The sequence below is a fragment of the Podarcis pityusensis genome (assembly GCF_964106645.2).
Source record: "Podarcis pityusensis genome assembly, chromosome: 7".
In the NCBI taxonomy this organism is placed as follows: Eukaryota; Metazoa; Chordata; class Lepidosauria; order Squamata; family Lacertidae; genus Podarcis; species Podarcis pityusensis.
Genome location: NC_138031.1, coordinates 76,251,376 through 76,269,574, shown reverse-complemented (window position 1 = coordinate 76,269,574; position 18,199 = coordinate 76,251,376). Strand labels below are relative to the sequence as shown.

General features: G+C 43.3%; 1 protein-coding gene across 8 annotated transcripts in view; it reads right to left on the bottom strand.

Moving 5' to 3' along the window:
- The window catches only part of LOC308481872 (uncharacterized protein), a 29,646-nt gene that overhangs the window by 3,635 nt on the left and 7,812 nt on the right, over positions 1-18,199 (bottom strand). For all 8 annotated transcript variants that reach the window (XM_081014618.1, XM_081014615.1, XM_081014620.1 and 5 more), the window contains 5 exons: positions 16,638-18,034; positions 9,580-9,642; positions 8,702-8,888; positions 6,953-8,145; positions 432-494 (listed from right to left, as the gene is read on the bottom strand). In XM_081014618.1, coding sequence (XP_080870744.1) covers positions 432-494; positions 6,953-8,145; positions 8,702-8,888; positions 9,580-9,642; positions 16,638-18,034 — 2,903 coding nt within the window. The remainder of the gene's footprint in view (positions 1-431; positions 495-6,952; positions 8,146-8,701; positions 8,889-9,579; positions 9,643-16,637; positions 18,035-18,199) is intronic.

Here is an 18,199-nt window from a genome sequence, read left to right as displayed (position 1 = left end):
GGGGGTGGTGTGCTCCCCCTGCACTCCTCTTCCTCTGCCAGTGAAAGGGGGGGGGGGTTAGACATTTTTAGCAATAAATGCAAATGTTTTACCTTTAAAGGTAAAGGGTAAAAGGACCCCTGACTGTTAGGTCCAGTAGCGGACGATTCTTGGGTTGTGGCGCTCAACTCGCTTTACTGGTTGAGGGAGGTGGCGTCCAGCTTCCGGGCACGTGGCCAGCATGACTAAGCCGCTTCTGGCAAACCAGAGCAGCATACTGAAACGCCGTTTAGCCTCCCACCAGAGCGGTACCTACTTGCACTTAGACATGCTTTTGAACTGCTAGTTTGGCAGGAGCAGGGACCGAGCAACGGGAGCTCACCCCGTCACGGGGATTCAAACTGCAGACCTTCGTATTGGCAAGCCCTATGCTAGTCACATTTTTTTCTTACCTCAGCATGCTTGGTGCCAGAAATTGACACCAAGAAAATTATCCAGAAAATCGACATCGTAATCTATGAAAAAAGAAAAGCAGATGACAATTGTTTTTAGACAGCTTTTAAATCCCAGAACACTTTCCCGCCTAGGCTGTTCACCTAACAGCTTACCTATTTGCAGCTCATTTGCTGAAATGCCCTCTGTGCACCAGATAACCCCAATATAAACTTAACATTGGATTGTGATGTAATCTGTCACCCCTGTCTTGAATTATTATGCCAAGATGGGAAAAGTTAAAATTGTCATTGCTAGGCAAAATTTCAGTGATAAAAATGAATGTTTTGCCTAGCATGATATTTTTATTTCAAATAATACCTCTTGCGACTGATTCACTATTTAAAGAATGGCAAAAGGGGTTTATCTAAGTGTTATGGCAATGGAAAAAAAAACACCAAAAGTTAAAATGAAAGTACTGCAAGATGTAAAGCAAAGGGGAGGATTGGAACTGCCTGATTAGAAATTGTATTTTGCCACCTATTGCTTAGCGTGGATGAAGGAGTGAGTGATCCTAAGAAATAGGGGGATTTTGGAATTAGAGAGTCATGATTTAAGGTTTGGGTGACATGGATATCTGTGGTGTGACAAGGTCAAAGTGAATATGGACTTTCAAAACCATTTTGTTAGATGCACTATATTGAGAATCTGGAGTAGATCTAAACCTAGGTTGTTGGTGAAGATACCACTATGGACTTCAGTGCAAGACGCATTTCATATGGAAATAGGTACAGGTAAAGGCAAATGGTTAGCCTAGGGAGGCCAGATGACTTCACCTATTACAACTTTCCATTTTATAGGTTTGTTAGATTTGTGCATTGCTTGCCACTAAGAAAGTGCCAATGCTATGTACAGCTGTTCTTCTGGTTTGTGCCAGAGCATTCCTACATCCCACTCTTCCTGAATTCCGGGTGAAGTAGAATAATTCCAGAACCAAAATTCCAGAACAGCAGCACATGTGCTTTACTACAGTTTTAAGTTTCCCCGGTTCATTTCTTTCCATACACATACCAGTGTGCTCTGCACTTTAAGCTGGACGCAGCTCAACATGGGCTTCCTCCATGACATTTCAATATCTTTCTAGGGCAGAAATGAGATGGGAGAACTAACGCAGTTCCTCCCTCAGTCTTAGGGCGCAACAAGGTGGAGGTGGGCGAGCGGGAAGATGAAGCTCACAGGATCCTTATCAAACAAAGCAATATACAGTGTCATCATGGAAAGAGTGAGATGGATGGGGGACGTCTTAGCCATGACCCTGCAATGATGGCGAAGAAATTCCAAACAAGGCTGAACTGGCCCCATGAATAAGTCGTCAGCCTGAAAGTTGGAAAAGAGTAAATGGCTTTCAAATGCAGCAAAAGTTGCAGTATTACCAATAAGAACAGTTTGCTATCAGTCAATATGCAGAGCCAGACCAATACATTTTGCTGCCTGAAGCAAAAAGCAAAAACAAAATGATGCCTCTTCAATCCCATTCCACATACAGCAGCCAATTGAGCTGGCAGCTGAGTCTTCTTACAATGGGGCAGACAAACTCCAGACAAAGCATGGGATAACCCACCTAAGGTTATCAGGACAGTGGTGTCTCGGGCTGCCATAGGAATTACACAGGTCAGCCTGAGCTGTTTCCTTTGAATAGAGTGATGCGAGGAACAGCAGCTTATGAACACTTCTCCAAGTGTTTTGTGCTCTTGGTAGCACTTGTGTCAACAGGGTCTGGCTCAAGTAAGAAACCTTTTTCTTGAAAGTGCAACTTAGGTGCTCCTTTATCCCTTCAGAAAATTCCACAAGGCAGAAATGCAGAGTCCTGTTCTTTGATCTCTGTTAAGGCCGAATTGTTTCTTGTGTGGTATTCGTGGAAACATCATTCTAAGAGGCCTGAGTTACTTTCCCCCAGAATGTCAGTCATTGCACACGTCCTCTAAAATGTGTCCAGCCCATTCACATCATGAGATATATGTTGTTTCCCTTTGAATTTCCATCTTTTGAGTTCTGGCCTTAAAGGAACTAAAAGACTGAATTTGTTGTTGTTTAGTCGTTTAGCCGTGTCCAACTCTTCGTGACCCCATGGACCAGAGCACGCCAGGCTTGAATACTGCAAAGCATATCCATAAGGCAAGTGAGCTGGTGCAGTGAGGTATTGTGTGGCCTAATTAGCCAAGCCAATATTACTATCTGGTTACAGCAAAAGAAGAAGAGGAGGAGGAGTTTGGATTTGATATCCCGCCTTTCACTCCCTTTAAGGAGTCTCAAAGCGGCTAACATTCTCCTTACCCTTCCTCCCCCACAACAAACACTCTGTGAGGTGAATGGGGCTGAGAGACTTCAAAGAAGTGTGACTGGCCCAAGGTCACCCAGCAGCTGCATGTGCAGGAGCGGAGACGCGAACCCGGTTCCCCAGATTACGAGACTACCGCTCTTAACCACTACACCACACTGGCTCTCCAAAAGCTCAGGGGTGGAACAATTATTCAATCCATGTTTCATATTTGACTCATGCTCTTCTTTCTTCTATATGCAATCCAGTCATTTCTTCCTGTCCAACTGATTATGATAATAGCTTTCCCCTTTGAGGTTGTGCCTTACCTATCCTACTGCTTTCTAAGATGCTGTGGCTGTCTGTCCCATAGAAAATAAACAAAAGAGTGTGTGCATCTGTGTGTGTGTGTGTATCCTGACTGATCAAACAGCAACATAAAACAAAATAGGGGGAAAAATAAAATAAAAGTAGCAGACTCAAATAAACTTTGTGATCAGTCAATATACACCCAAAATCTAATAGCTGTGTTCCCCTCACAGAGCTGCAAGCTCCAGAGTTCCCTAGGAAGAGGAACTAACCTCTCAGCACCCTTAATAAACTCCAGTTCCCAATATTTTAGAGGGGGAATTCATGACTGTGTAAATAGGTATGATATTGCTTTAAATGTATGGTGCAGATGGGGCCTAAAACCACCAGTAGATTAATATCTGGGGTATAGAGTGGAAGGCAGAGGGGAAGGAAGACCTTACACAGGAATGGACGGATTATGAAGTTAACAGAATCAAAGAATCATAGAGCTAGAATGGAAGAGAGGGTCATCTAGTTCAACATCCTGCAATGCAGGGGCTCAAAGCCATGACCCTGACCTGAAAATTAAAGCCATGGTAGGAACTGGGGAAAGCCAGAAGTGAAGTTGAATGAAATGACAAAGCAAAGAGTTGGGCTCAACCCAAGAAAGAAAACTGGGAGCAAACTAAAGAGGACTTCCAGACCAGCGTTAGTCTTGGGTGGGATTCAGCCACATCCCAGCAAATCCCAGTTGTGCAGTCAAGGTGATTGGGAGGCCTTGAACAACAAACCCACTCCTCCCAAAAGAATGGACTTTTTACAAAATATTCCCCCTCTGGAGAAAGCTGATAGTTTTCCAGGACTTCTGCATCTTTACAATATGCAATTGGAAAGAACAGAGAGCTGGAGAAGCCTGTCCTTGTCCAGTAATCTCCTACCATAGTTAGATTCGCCTTGGAACAGAAACAACGCATTGGAATGAAAATGGTAAGATGTTTATGGAGAATGCAGAGATACCTTCTGATTAAAACAGAAGACTAAATAAGACTCTGCTCACAAGGTGACCGGAGCCCTAATACAGTGGCACAGGGGGGAACTGGAACCTACAGTGGGGCACTTTTAATAAGCAGCCATATGTTAGCTGGCCTTGCATTACTAGGGATGATGGAGTTTTCTCACAAATCCCAATATACTATGGGGTTTGTGAGGGCGTTTTGTGTCAGGGCTGAGGTAAGTTTGTGATGGCCCTTTGTGATTGGGCTGAGGTGGGGTTTGTGATAGTCGTCTGTGAGTGGGCTGAGGTGGGGTTTGTGATGGCCCTTTGTGAGTGGGCTGAGGTGGGGTTTGTGATGGCCCTTTGTGAGTGGGCACAGGTGGGGTTTGTGACTCAAACCCTTAGGATGAGTCCCCAGTAGCATTTCATCTTTCAGCCTTGTAGATGTTAGCAGTTATGGAAGTGGAGAACAGCCCTTTAAAGAACACAGCCAGCTCCTCTGCAAAGGCAGGGCTAATTGTACGGCAGGGTTTGCCAACCTCAACCTCTTTGCTGAGACAACATCCACCCACTTACCACAATCAAGAGAAAACTGCAGCCACTGGAGGTTTCAGGACCTGTTCACGGTCCTGATAGGGCTTGCCTAAATCTGGGTGTATATTTATTTTTATTTATTTCACAAGATCTATACACCACTTGCTTGGAAGAAAGCCTCAAAGCAGTTTACAAAAAGAGTAAAACCATAAAATCATCTAAAAAAAGGGAAACAACTATTGAAAACATTGAAAAATAAGGAAGATCAACAATGGGCAGGGAGTAAATTAAAATGTATGTCCAGATTCTACATTTATGGATGTTTTTAGCAGGCTCCAAAAAGTGTAGAGTGAAGGTATCTGCTTGAGAGTTCCATATGAAAACATCTATTTCTTACAAATGCGGATCAAGTATTATGTGGCACTTGTAACAGTGCCAGTTCCACAGATCCAAGCAGTTGCATGGGCATATATAGGATAAGGATATCTCACAAGTAAACTAGGGACAAGCTGTTAAAGGCTTTATATACTAACCTGTATATTTGACCTTGGCCCTGAACTTGAAACTGCTAAATTGCATCTTTGCATTAAAGCAACAAAATCGCCAAACCAAGCCACAAATGCTTCTGGTCTTGCAGGCTTTGCATTTAAGCGTGGTGGGAGATGAAAATGTTTGCGGCCACTGCTGTCATTCCCCCCCGCACCCCCGTCTGTCTTTCTTTTTCACCCCACACTCGTGACCAGTAATAAAACCAGAAGCTCTTTTCTTCAGGATCGCCTAAGCAAGAACAATCGCACAGTTTTACAGCCCAGAATGGTTTTAAAATTAAAAATTGGCAGGCGTCCACTTTACATCTCGTCCGCCCTCTGCTAAGAGAAGATTGGAGGGGTGATTTAAAAAGAAAGAAGGGGGCACTTGTGTCAACAGAGTCTGCCCCAAGAGAGAAACTTTTTTCTTGCAGATGCCTTGAAAGCACAACTTAGGGGCTCCTTTATTACTTCAGAGAATTCTACAAGGCAGAAATGCAGAGTCCTGTTCTTTGATCTCTGTTAAAGCTGAATTGTTTCTTGTGTGGTATTTGTGGAAACGTCATTGTAAGAGGTCTGAGTTATTCTTCCCCAGAATGTGTAGTTTCATTCAGGGGAGTGTTCATGGCTGGCATTGCCTCGGCAAGGTCTCCCTCGCACTCCTCCTGTAATCATATCAAATATACCACATAGTCAGGATGAACAGTCCAGTGAAACAATAACCCTAACCCTAACCCCTGGCCTAACACTCAGCTGCATCACTCACTTATGACACCACAAAAGGAGGGCATTTTTAGCTCAATATTACTTTTAACTCTGGGGTAAATAGCAACCTTGGGGAGGCAGATCAGAACGGGCGGGGGGCCACAAGGGATTGAATCCCCTCTCAGCAACATCATGTGTGAACATCCCCTCTTAATTGCCGCTCTTTCATTAAAAACCAACTGTGGAAGGCACATCATGTGCTGACAGTGCGGTCCTGTGTGTGCAATTTTTTTCAGTCTTCTTGGGTTCAAAGGGGCTTAATCTCAGGTAAGTTGGCATAGCAGAGGATGGGCAGGGAGCACCAGGCTGCACAGCCCAATGACCTGAATACCCTGGGCAAGAGCTGCAGCTTCACTAGTTTCCTTTTCATCTGCACCCACTAGCTGCTCCTTGGCATCCGAAACCTCAATGGTTTCTTTTTCTAAGAGGACTACCAATTTCTCCGTTTCTGCGGAGGTCTGAATCCATTTCAGCTGAAGAGCTGGAAGCTCCTTTGGCATTATTGCAATTTAACGACAACCAAGGGAGAGGGCATAATCTACATATTAATTCCTTACTGTTCCAATCTTCAGTTCACCACATTTCATAATCATTCAAATTCAGGAAAAAAATCAAAACAAAAATGCACCAACATTTTAGTAGTGGGCAACTAGGTACCAGAATCTGCAGGTGATTTTGCTTTCTAACTAATCAGGAACTGTAGTTTGTTAAGCATGCTGGGAATTGTAGCTCTGAAAGATACAGTGCCCAGGATTCTTTGGAGAAAGTCATGGGCCTTGGTGTGTCGACAGCTATTGTCTTTCAACAATAATATGTTAATAATAGTATGTTAATAGTATGTTAATAATACTGAGCTTGCAAAGGATACAGCAGATAATGAAAACAGATACAAATTTCCATAAAATCTACCTGTTTCAACATAACCCGAGACATGGGCTCCTTGGTGACGTGGTCAGACTCCTCCAAGTAGTATTCCACTTGAAATCCATTGAGTAAAAACTTGAAATTGCTTGAGTACTCAAGAACCTTCTCTCTCAGTCTCTGTTCATAATACTGAGCTTGCAACAGATATGGCAGATAATGAAAACAGATACAAATTTCCATAAAATCTACCTGTTTCAACATAACCAGAGACATGGGCTCCTTGGTGACATGGTCGGACTCCTCCAAGTAGTATTCCACTAGAAATCCATTGAGTAAAAACTTAAAATTGCTTGAGTACTCAAGAACGTTCTCTCTCAGTCTCTGTTCAGAATACTGAGCTTGCAACAGATATGGCAGATAATGAAAACAGATACAAATTTCCATAAAATCTACCTGTTTCAACATAACCAGAGACATGGGCTCCTTGGTGACGTGGTCAGACTCCTCCAAGTAGTATTCCACTTGAAATCCATTGAGTAAAAACTTGAAATTGCTTGAGTACTCAAGAACGTTCTCTCTCAGTCTCTGTTCAGAATACTGAGCTTGCAACAGATATGGCAGATAATGAAAACAGATACAAATTTCCATAAAATCTACCTGTTTCAATATAACCAGAGACATGGGCTCCTTGGTGACGTGGTCAGACTCCTCCAAGTAGTATTCCACTAGAAATCCATTGAGTAAAAACTTGAAATTGCTTGAGTACTCAAGAACGTTCTCACTCAGTCTCCTGTACTCTACACCCTGTTGTTTGAAAGTTGACATTAGCAGCACTGGCTCTGAGAGGTCACCCAACGCTTCCTCGCCGATATTTTCAAGCAAGACTAGGGTTCCAAACTGGATGGCGTTCTCCAAGGTCCTTACGTAAGTGGAGTCAGATACCTTGATAATGGAAAGATTATAGCTTGCTGCTTCCGTGCCCCTATCCTCCTTTCCTCCCAAGCTCATCTTTTCAGCCCTTTGCAGCTTCAGAGCGCATTCCTCAATCCTCTTTTCAAGTTCGTTTTTCCATTTATTAAGTGATTCAAGTTCATCGTTTAGGTCCCGGAGACGGTCAATTACTTTCTTTAGTTCGTCTCTGTCCATATTGAGCTTCTGCATCAGCAGAGTGAGCAACCCTTCCTCTTTCCTGAGTTCTTGATGTTTTGGGGCCACCACCTTTGCCACCCCGTCGTACGCTTCCATGGATCCAACTCCTTGGCACAAGCCTTTGCAGGCAGATGATACAGCTGGCTCTATGAAAGCTGGGTGAAAGTCCACCTGGCTGAAAGTCCACAACTTCTCTCTACTTCTCTTCATTACAGCTGGGAGGAAATTCTCTTTGTCAGAAGTCTTCAAGGAGTCGAGGAATTTCAGGTGCCTTACTACCATTTTGGAACTACCTGAAATTTCAAATAAATACATATATATTAAAATGTTTTCAAAATATAAATATCTCATTTTAAAAATCTGGAAGATTTTCAACCTTCCTGTTCTTTCCCCTATAATAGTTTTTGGAGCATCCAGGTGATTCTTAAGCCAAAGGAAATGGATAAGGTCATAAAATGACACTTGCATCTATGGTTCATTTTATTGCATTGAATGCAGGGGGAGGGGCTGCTGCCCATTGGACTTGTAGGGCAGAATACGGGAGAGTCAACAGTAGTGGGGAATTAGAGCCAATGACAGGCAGAGTGAACTAATTCTGGCTTTGTCCTCACCCTCCTTGCTGCTGAGTTCCATAACAGCAACACTGGGTCTAAGGAGGAACAGGAGCAGATGGGGGCTGGCTAACAGAGGCTTAGCTTTTTAGGGCAGTTCCCCACTTGCCCTAATGGACTAAAGTCTACTGGTTGAATGTCTGAATATATAATATAAAGTGATACGATGAAAATGTTCAGTATCAACAAAGAAACACATGACAACCCCTCCCAATAGAGGATTAAAAAAATAAATTACCGCTTCCAGTTGAATCATGTTTTCTTTCTGGCTTTTTTGTCACGTTTTCCATGCCCAACTTGACAGGTCCTGGTGGATCGTTTATGCAGTTCACAAATGAGGTATTTGTCAACTTCACGGTCTGGAGAGCCAAAAACGGACCTTCCAGGGCGGGCGTTCGCTCCACCAGGTCGCTCTCGCACTCCTCCTGTAATGACATCAAATATATTCTCAGTAGGGATTTGATAGCCCTGGTCTCCCCCGGCCTAACACGCTAACTGCATCACACTCACTCTCTTGTGACCCCACAAAAGGGGCAATGGAGGAGCTTCATGCTCCGGCAACGGGGGGCAGAGAGAAGGCGGGGCGGGGCGTGCGTCCTGGGGGCGGGAAGCGCTGCCTGTGGGGGCGGGGTGCCCAGCGCGGGGGCAGCTGCAATGGCACCCTGCCAGGATCATGCTGCCGGGGGTGGTGTGCTCCCCCTGCACTCCTCTTCCTCTGCCAGTGAAAGGGGGGGTTAGACATTTTTAGCAATAAATGCAAATGTTTTACCTTTAAAGGTAAAGGGTAAAAGGACCCCTGACTGTTAGGTCCAGTCGCGGACGACCCTTGGGTTGTGGCGCTCAACTCGCTTTACTGGTTGAGGGAGGTGGTGTCCAGCTTCCGGGCACGTGGCCAGCATGACTAAGCCGCTTCTGGCAAACCAGAGCAGCATACAGAAACGCCGTTTAGCCTCCCACCAGAGCGGTACCTATTTATCTACTTGCACTTAGACATGCTTTTGAACTGCTAGTTTGGCAGGAGCAGGGACCGAGCAACGGGAGCTCACCCCGTCACGGGGATTCAAACTGCAGACCTTCGTATCGGCAAGCCCTATGCTAGTCACATTTTTTTCTTACCTCAGCATGCTTGGTGCCAGAAATTGACACCAAGAAAATTATCCAGAAAATCGACATCGTAATCTATGAAAAAAGAAAAGCAGATGAATATTGTTTTTAGACAGCTTTTAAATCCCAGAACACTTTCCCGCCTAGGCTGTTCACCTAACAGCTTACCTATTTGCAGCTCATTTGCTGAAATGCCCTCTGTGCACCAGATAACCCCAATATAAACTTAACATTGGATTGTGATGTAATCTGTCACCCCTGTCTTGAATTATTATGCCAAGATGGGAAAAGTTAAAATTGTCATTGCTAGGCAAAATTTCAGTGATAAAAATGAATGTTTTGCCTAGCATGATATTTTTATTTCAAATAATAACTCTTGCGACTGATTCACTATTTAAAGAATGGCAAAAGGGGTTTATCTAAGTGTTATGGCAATGAAAAAAAACAAACCACAAGTTAAAATGAAAGTACTGCAAGATGTAAAGCTAAGGGGAGGATTGGAACTGCCTGATTAGAAATTGTATTTTGCCACCTATTGCTTAGCGTGGATGAAGGAGTGAGTGATACTAAGAAATAGGGGGATTTTGGAATTAGAGAGTCATGATTTAAGGTTTGGGTGACATGGATATCTGTGGTATGACAAGGTCAAAGTGAATATGGACTTTCAAAACCATTTTGTTAGATGCACTATATTGAGAATCTGGAGTAGATCTAAACCTAGGTTGTTGGTTAAGATACCACTATGGACTTCAGTGCAAGACGCATTTCATATGGAAATAGGTACAGGTAAAGGCAAATGGTTAGCCTAGGGAGGCCAGATGACTTCACCTATTACAACTTTCCATCTTATAGGTTTGTTAGATTTCTGCATTGCTTGCCACTAAGAAAGTGCCAATGCTATGTACAGCTGTTCTTCTGGTTTGTGCCAGAGCATTCCTACATCCCACTCTTCCTGAATTCCGGGTGAAGTAGAATAATTCCAGAACCAAAATTCCAGAACAGCAGCACATATGCTTTACTACAGTTTTAAGTTTCCCCAGTTCATTTCTTTCCATGCACATACCAGTGTGCTCTGCAGTTTAAGCTGGACGCAGCTCAACATGGGCTTCCTCCATGACATTTCAATATCTTTCTAGGGCAGAAATGAGATGGGAGAACTAACACAGTTCCTCCCTCAGTCTTAGGGCGCAACAAGGTGGAGGTGGGCGAGTGGGAAGATGAAGCTCACAGGATCCTTATCAAACAAAGCAATATACAGTGTCATCATGGAAAGAGTGAGATGGATGGGGGACGTCTTAGCCATGACCCTGCAATGATGGCGAAGAAATTCCAAACAAGGCTGAACTGGCCCCATGAATAAGTCGTCAGCCTGAAAGTTGGAAAAGAGTAAATGGCTTTCAAATGCAGCAAAAGTTGCAGTATTACCAATAAGAACAGTTTGCTATCAGTCAATATGCAGAGCCAGACCAATACATTTTGCTGCCTGAAGCAAAAAGCTAAAACAAAATGATGCCTCTTCAATCCCATTCCACATACAGCAGCCAATTGAGCTGGCAGCTGAGTCTTCTTACAATGGGGCAGACAAACTCCAGACAAAGCATGGGATAACCCACCTAAGGTTATCAGGACAGTGGTGTCTCGGGCTGCCATAGGAATAACACAGGTCAGCCTGAGCTGTTTCCTTTGAATAGAGTGATGCGAGGAACAGCAGCTTATGAACACTTCTCCAAGTGTTTTGTGCTCTTGGTAGCACTTGTGTCAACAGGGTCTGGCTCAAGTAAGAAACCTTTTTCTTGAAAGTGCAACTTAGGTGCTCCTTTATCCCTTCAGAAAATTCCACAAGGCAGAAATGCAGAGTCCTGTTCTTTGATCTCTGTTAAGGCCGAATTGTTTCTTGTGTGGTATTCGTGGAAACATCATTCTAAGAGGCCTGAGTTACTTTCCCCCAGAATGTCAGTCATTGCACACGTCCTCTAAAATGTGACCAGCCCATTCACATCATGAGATATATGTTGTTTCCCTTTGAATTTCCATCTTTTGAGTTCTGGCCTTAAAGGAACTAAAAGACTGAATTTGTTGTTGTTTAGTCGTTTAGTCGTGTCCGACTACTATCTGGTTACAGCAAAAGAAGAAGAAGAGGAGGAGTTTGGATTTGATATCCCGCCTTTCACTCCCTTTAAGGAGTCTCAAAGCGGCTAACATTCTCCTTACCCTTCCTCCCCCACAACAAACACTCTGTGAGGTGAATGGGGCTGAGAGACTTCAAAGAAGTGTGACTGGCCCAAGGTCACCCAGCAGCTGCATGTGGAGCAGCGGAGACGCGAACCCGGTTCCCCAGATTACGAGACTACCGCTCTTAACCACTACACCACACTGGCTCTCCAAAAGCTCAGGGGTGGAACAATTATTCAATCCATGTTTCATATTTGACTTATGGTCTTCTTTCTTCTATATCCAATCCAGTCATTTCTTCCTGTCCAACTGATTATAATAATAGCTTTCCCCTTTGAAGTTGTGCCTTACCTATCCTACTGCTTTCTATGCTGCTGTGGCTGTCTGTCCCATAGAAAATAAACAAAAGAGTTTGTGCATCTGTGTGTGTGTGTGTGTGTGTGTGTGTGTGTATCCTGACTGATCAAACAGCAACATAAAACAAAATAGGGGAAAAAATAAAATAAAAGTAGCAGACTCAAATAAACTTTGTGATCAGTCAATATACACCCAAAATCTAATAGCTGTGTTCCCCTCACAGAGCTGCAAGCTCCAGAGTTCCCTAGGAAGAGGAACTAACCTCTCAGCACCCTTAATAAACTCCAGTTCCCAATATTTTAGAGGGGGAATTCATGACTGTGTAAATAGGTATGATATTGCTTTAAATGTATGGTGCAGATGGGGCCTAAAACCACCAGTAGATTAATATCTGGGGTATAGAGTGGAAGGCAGAGGGGAAGGAAGACCTTACACAGGAATGGATGGATTATGAAGTTAACAGAATCAAAGAATCATAGAGCTAGAATGGAAGAGAGGGTCATCTAGTTCAACATCCTGCAATGCAGGGGCTCAAAGCCATGACCCTGACCTGAAAATTAAAGCCATGGTAGGAACTGGGGAAAGCCAGAAGTGAAGTTGAATGAAATGACAAAGCAAAGAGTTGGGCTCAACCCAAGAAAGAAAACTGGGAGCAAACTAAAGAGGACTTCCAGACCAGCGTTAGTCTTGGGTGGGATTCAGCCACATCCCAGCAAATCCCAGTTGTGCAGTCAAGGTGATTGGGAGGCCTTGAACAACAAACCCACTCCTCCCAAAAGAATGGACTTTTTACAAAATATTCCCCCTCTGGAGAAAGCTGATAGTTTTCCAGGACTTCTGCATCTTTACAATATGCAATTGGAAAGAACAGAGAGCTGGATAAGCCTGTCCTTGTCCAGTAATCTCCTACCATAGTTAGATTCGCCTTGGAACAGAAACAACGCATTGGAATGAAAATGGTAAGATGTTTATGGAGAATGCAGAGATACCTTCTGATTAAAACAGAAGACTAAATAAGACTCTGCTCACAAGGTGACCGGAGCCCTAATACAGTGGCACAGGGGGGAACTGGAACCTACAGTGGGGCACTTTTAATAAGCAGCCATATGTTAGCTGGCCTTGCATTACTAGGGATGATGGAGTTTTCTCACAAATCCCAATATACTATGGGGTTTGTGAGGGCGTTTTGTGTCAGGGCTGAGGTAAGTTTGTGATGGCCCTTTGTGATTGGGCTGAGGTGGGGTTTGTGATGGCCCTTTGTGAGAGGGCTGAGGTAGGGTTTGTGATGACCCTTTGTGAGTGCTGAGGTGGTGTTTGTGATGGTGCTATGTGAGACGACTGAGGTGGGCTTTGTGATCGCCCTTTGTGAGTGGGCACAGGTGGGGTTTGTGACTCAAACCCTTAGGATGAGTCCCCAGTAGCATTTCATCTTTCAGCCTTGTAGATGTTAGCAGTTATGGAAGTGGACAACAGCCCTTTAAAGAACACAGCCAGCTCCTCTGCAAAGGCAGGGCTAATTGCAGGGCAGGGTTTGCCAACCTCAACCTCTTTGCTGAGACAAGATCCACCCATTAACCACAATCAAGAGAAAACTGCAGCCACTGGAGGTTTCAGGACCTGTTCACGGTCCTGATAGGGCTTGACTAAATCTGGGTGTATATTTATTTTTATTTATTTCACAAGATCTATACACCACTTGATTGGAAGAAAGCCTCAAAGCAGTTTACAAAAAGAGTAAAACCATAAAATCATCTAAAAAAAGGGAAACAACTATTGAAAACATTGAAAAATAAAGAAGATCAACAATGGGCAGGGAGTAAATTAAAATGTATGTCCAGATTCTACATTTATGGATGTTTTTAGCAGGCTCGAAGGAAGTGTAGAGTGAAGGTACCTGCTTGGGAGTTCCATCTGAAAATATCTATTTCTTACAAATGCGGATCAAGTATTATGTGGCACTTGTAACAGTGCCAGTTCCACAGATCCAAGCAGTTGCATGGGCATATATAGGATAAGGAAATCTCACAAGTAAACTAGGGACAAGCTGTTAAAGGCTTTATATACTAACCTGTATATTTGACCTTGGCCCTGAACTTGAAACTGCTAAATTGCATCTTTGCATTAAAGCAACAAAATCGCCAAACCAAGCCACAAACGCTTCTGGTCTTGCAGGCTTTGCATTTAAGCATGGTGGGAGATGAAAATGTTTGCGGCCACTGCAGTCATTCCCCCCGCACCCCCGTCTGTCTTTCTTTTTCACCCCACACTCGTGACCAGTAATAAAACCAGAAGCTCTTTTCTTCAGGATCGCCTAAGCAAGAACAATCGCACAGTTTTACAGCCCAGAATGGTTTTAAAATTAAAAATTGGCAGGCGTCCACTTTACATCTCGTCCGCCCTCTGCTAAGAGAAGATTGGAGGGGTGATTTAAAAAGAAAGAAGGGGGCACTTGTGTCAACAGAGTCTGCCTCAAGTAAGAAACCTTTTTCTTGCCGATGCCTTGAAAGCACAACTTAGGTGCTCCTTTATTACTTCAGAGAATTCTACAAGGCAGAAATGCAGAGTCCTGTTCTTTGATCTCTGTTAAAGCTGAATTGTTTCTTGTGTGGTATTTGTGGAAACGTCATTGTAAGAGGTCTGAGTTATTCTTCCCCAGAATGTGTAGTTTCATTCAGGGGAGTGTTCATGGCTGGCATTGCCTCGGCAAGATCTCCCTCGCACTCCTCCTGTAATCATATCAAATATACCACATAGTCAGGATGAACAGTCCAGTGAAACAATAACTTTCCAAGAACCACCCTTTCCTTTCTTATTCTCTGAAGTAATAAAGGAGCACCTAAGTTGTGCCACTGGATGTGCCTGCATTGGAATTGATTGAGGGCCCTCTCAGTGGCAGTTCCCCACCTGTCAAATGCACTCCCTGGTGCAATGGGAACATGGTCACCCAGTGAGTTTTAGAACTCAGTGTGGATTTGAACACTGGTCTCCCCTGGCCTAACACTCAACTGCATCACACTCACTCACTTGTGACCCCACAAAAGGAGGGCATTTTTAGCTCAATATTACTTTTAACTCTGGGGTAAATAGCAACCTTGGGGAGGCAGATCAGAACGGGTGAGGGGCCACAGGGGGTTGAATCCCCTCTCAGCAACATCATGTGTGAACATCCCCTCTTAATTGCCGCTCTTTCATTAAAAACCAACTGTGGAAGGCACATCATGTGCTGACAGTGCAGTTCTGTGTGTGCAATTTTTTTCAGTCTTCTTGGGTTCAAAGGGGCTTAATCTCAGGTAAGTTGGCATAGCAGAGGATGGGCAGGGAGCACCAGGCTGCACAGCACAATGACCTGAATACCCTGGGCAAGAGCTGCAGCTTCACTAGTTTCCTTTTCATCTGCACCCACTAGCTGCTCCTTGGCATCCGAAACCTCAATGGTTTCTTTTTCTAAGAGGACTACCAATTTCTCCGTTTCTGCGGAGGTCTGAATCCATTTCAGCTGAAGAGCTGGAAGCTCCTTTGGCATTATTGAAATCTAAGGACAATCAAGGGAGAGGGCATAATCTACATATTAATTCCTTACTATTCCAATCTTCAGTTCACCACATTTCATAATCATTCAAATTCAGGAAAAAAATCAAAACAAAAATGCACCAACATTTTAGTGGGCAACTAGGTACCAGAATCTGCAGGTGATTTTGCTTTCTAACTAATCAGGAGCTGTAGTTTGTTAAGGGTGCTGGGAAATGTAGCTCTGAAAGATAAAGTGCCCAGGATTCTTTGGAGGAAGTCATGGGCCTTGGTGTGTCGACAGCTATTGTCTTTCAACAATAATATGTTAATAATAGTATGTTAATAGTATGTTAATAATACTGAGCTTGCAAAGGATACAGCAGATAATGAAAACAGATACAAATTTCCATAAAATCTACCTGTTTCAACATAACCCGAGACATGGGCTCCTTGGTGACGTGGTCAGACTCCTCCAAGTAGTATTCCACTTGAAATCCATTGAGTAAAAACTTGAAATTGCTTGAGTACTCAAAAACGTTCTCTCTCAGTCTCTGTTCATAATATTGAGCTTGCAATAGATAAGACAGATAATGAAAACAGATACAAATTTCCATAAAATCTACCTGTTTCAACATAACCAGAGACATGGGCTCCTTGGTGATGTGGTCAGACTCCTCCAAGTAGTATCCCACTTGAAATCCATTGAGTAAAAACTAGAAATTGCTTGAGTACTCAATAACGTTCTCTCTCAGTCTCTGTTCATAATACTGAGCTTGCAACAGATATGGCAGATAATGAAAACAGATACAAATTTCCATAAAATCTACCTGTTTCAACATAACCAGAGACATGGGCTCCTTGGTGATGTGGTCAGACTCCTCCAAGTAGTATCCCACTTGAAATCCATTGAGAAAAAACTTGAAATTGCTTGAGTACTCAATAACGTTCTCTCTCAGCCTCTGTTCATAATACTGAGCTTGCAACGGATACAGCAGATAATGAAAACAGATACAAATTTCCATAAAATCTACCTGTTTCAACATAACCAGAGACATGGGCTCCTTGGTGACGTGGTCAGACTCCTCCAAGTAGTATTCCACTTGAAATCCATTGAGTAAAAACTTGAAATTGCTTGAGTACTCAAGAACCTTCTCTCTCAGTCTCTGTTCATAATACTGAGATTGCAACAGATATGGCAGATAATGAAAACAGATACGAATTTCCATAAAATCTACCTGTTTCAACATAACCAGAGACATGGGCTCCTTGGTGATGTGGTCAGACTCCTCCAAGTAGTATCCCACTTGAAATCCATTGAGTAAAAACTTGAAATTGCTTGAGTACTCAATAACGTTCTCTCTCAGTCTCTGTTCATAATACTGAGCTTGCAACGGATACAGCAGATAATGAAAACAGATACAAATTTCCATAAAATCTACCTGTTTCAACATAACCAGAGACATGGGCTCCTTGGTGACGTGGTCAGACTCCTCCAAGTAGTATTCCACTTGAAATCCATTGAGTAAAAACTTGAAATTGCTTGAGTGCTCAAGAACCTTCTCTCTCAGTCTCTGTTCATAATACTGAGCTTGCAACAGATATGGCAGATAATGAAAACAGATACAAATTTCCATAAAATCTACCTGTTTCAACATAACCAGAGACATGGGCTCCTTGGTGACATGGTCAGACTCCTCCAAGTAGTATTCCACTAGAAATCCATTGAGTAAAAACTTGAAATTGCTTGAGTACTCAAGAACGTTCTCACTCAGTCTCCTGTACTCTACACCATGTTGTTTAAAATTTGCCATTAGCAGCACTGGCTCTGAGAGGTCACCCAACGCTTCCTCGCCGATAGTTTCAAGCAAGACTAGGGTTCCAAACTGGATGGCGTTCTCCAAGGTCCTTACGTAAGTGGAGTCAGACACCTTGATAATGGAAAGATTATAGCTTGCTGCTTCCGTGCCCCTATCCTCCTTTCCTCCCAAGCTCATCTTTTCAGCCCTTTGCAGCTTCAGAGAGCAGTCCTCAATCCTCTTTTCAAATTCTTTTTGCCGTTTATTAAGTGATTCAAGTTCATCATTTAGGTCCCGGAGACGGTCAATTACTTTCTTTAGTTCGTCTCTGTCCATATTGAGCTTCTGCATCAGCAGAGTGAGCAACCCTTCCTCTTTCCTGAGTTCTTGATGTTTTGGGGCCACCACCTTTGCCACCCCGTCGTACGCTTCCATGGATCCAACTCCTTGGCACAAGCCTTTGCAGGCAGATGATACAGCTGGCTCTATGAAAGCTGGGTGAAAGTCCACCTGGCTGAAAGTCCACACCTTCTCTCTACTTCTCTTCATTACAGCTGGGAGGAAATTCTCTTTGTCAGAAGTCTTCAAGGAGTCGAGGAATTTCAGGTGCCTTACTACCATTTTGGAACTACCTGAAATTTCAAATAAATACATATATATTAAAATGTTTTCAAAATATAAATATCTCATTTAAAAAATCTGGAAGATTTTCAACCTTCCTGTTCTTTCCCCTATAATAGTTTTTGGAGCATCCAGGTGATTCTTAAGCCAAAGGAAATGGATAAGGTCATAAAATG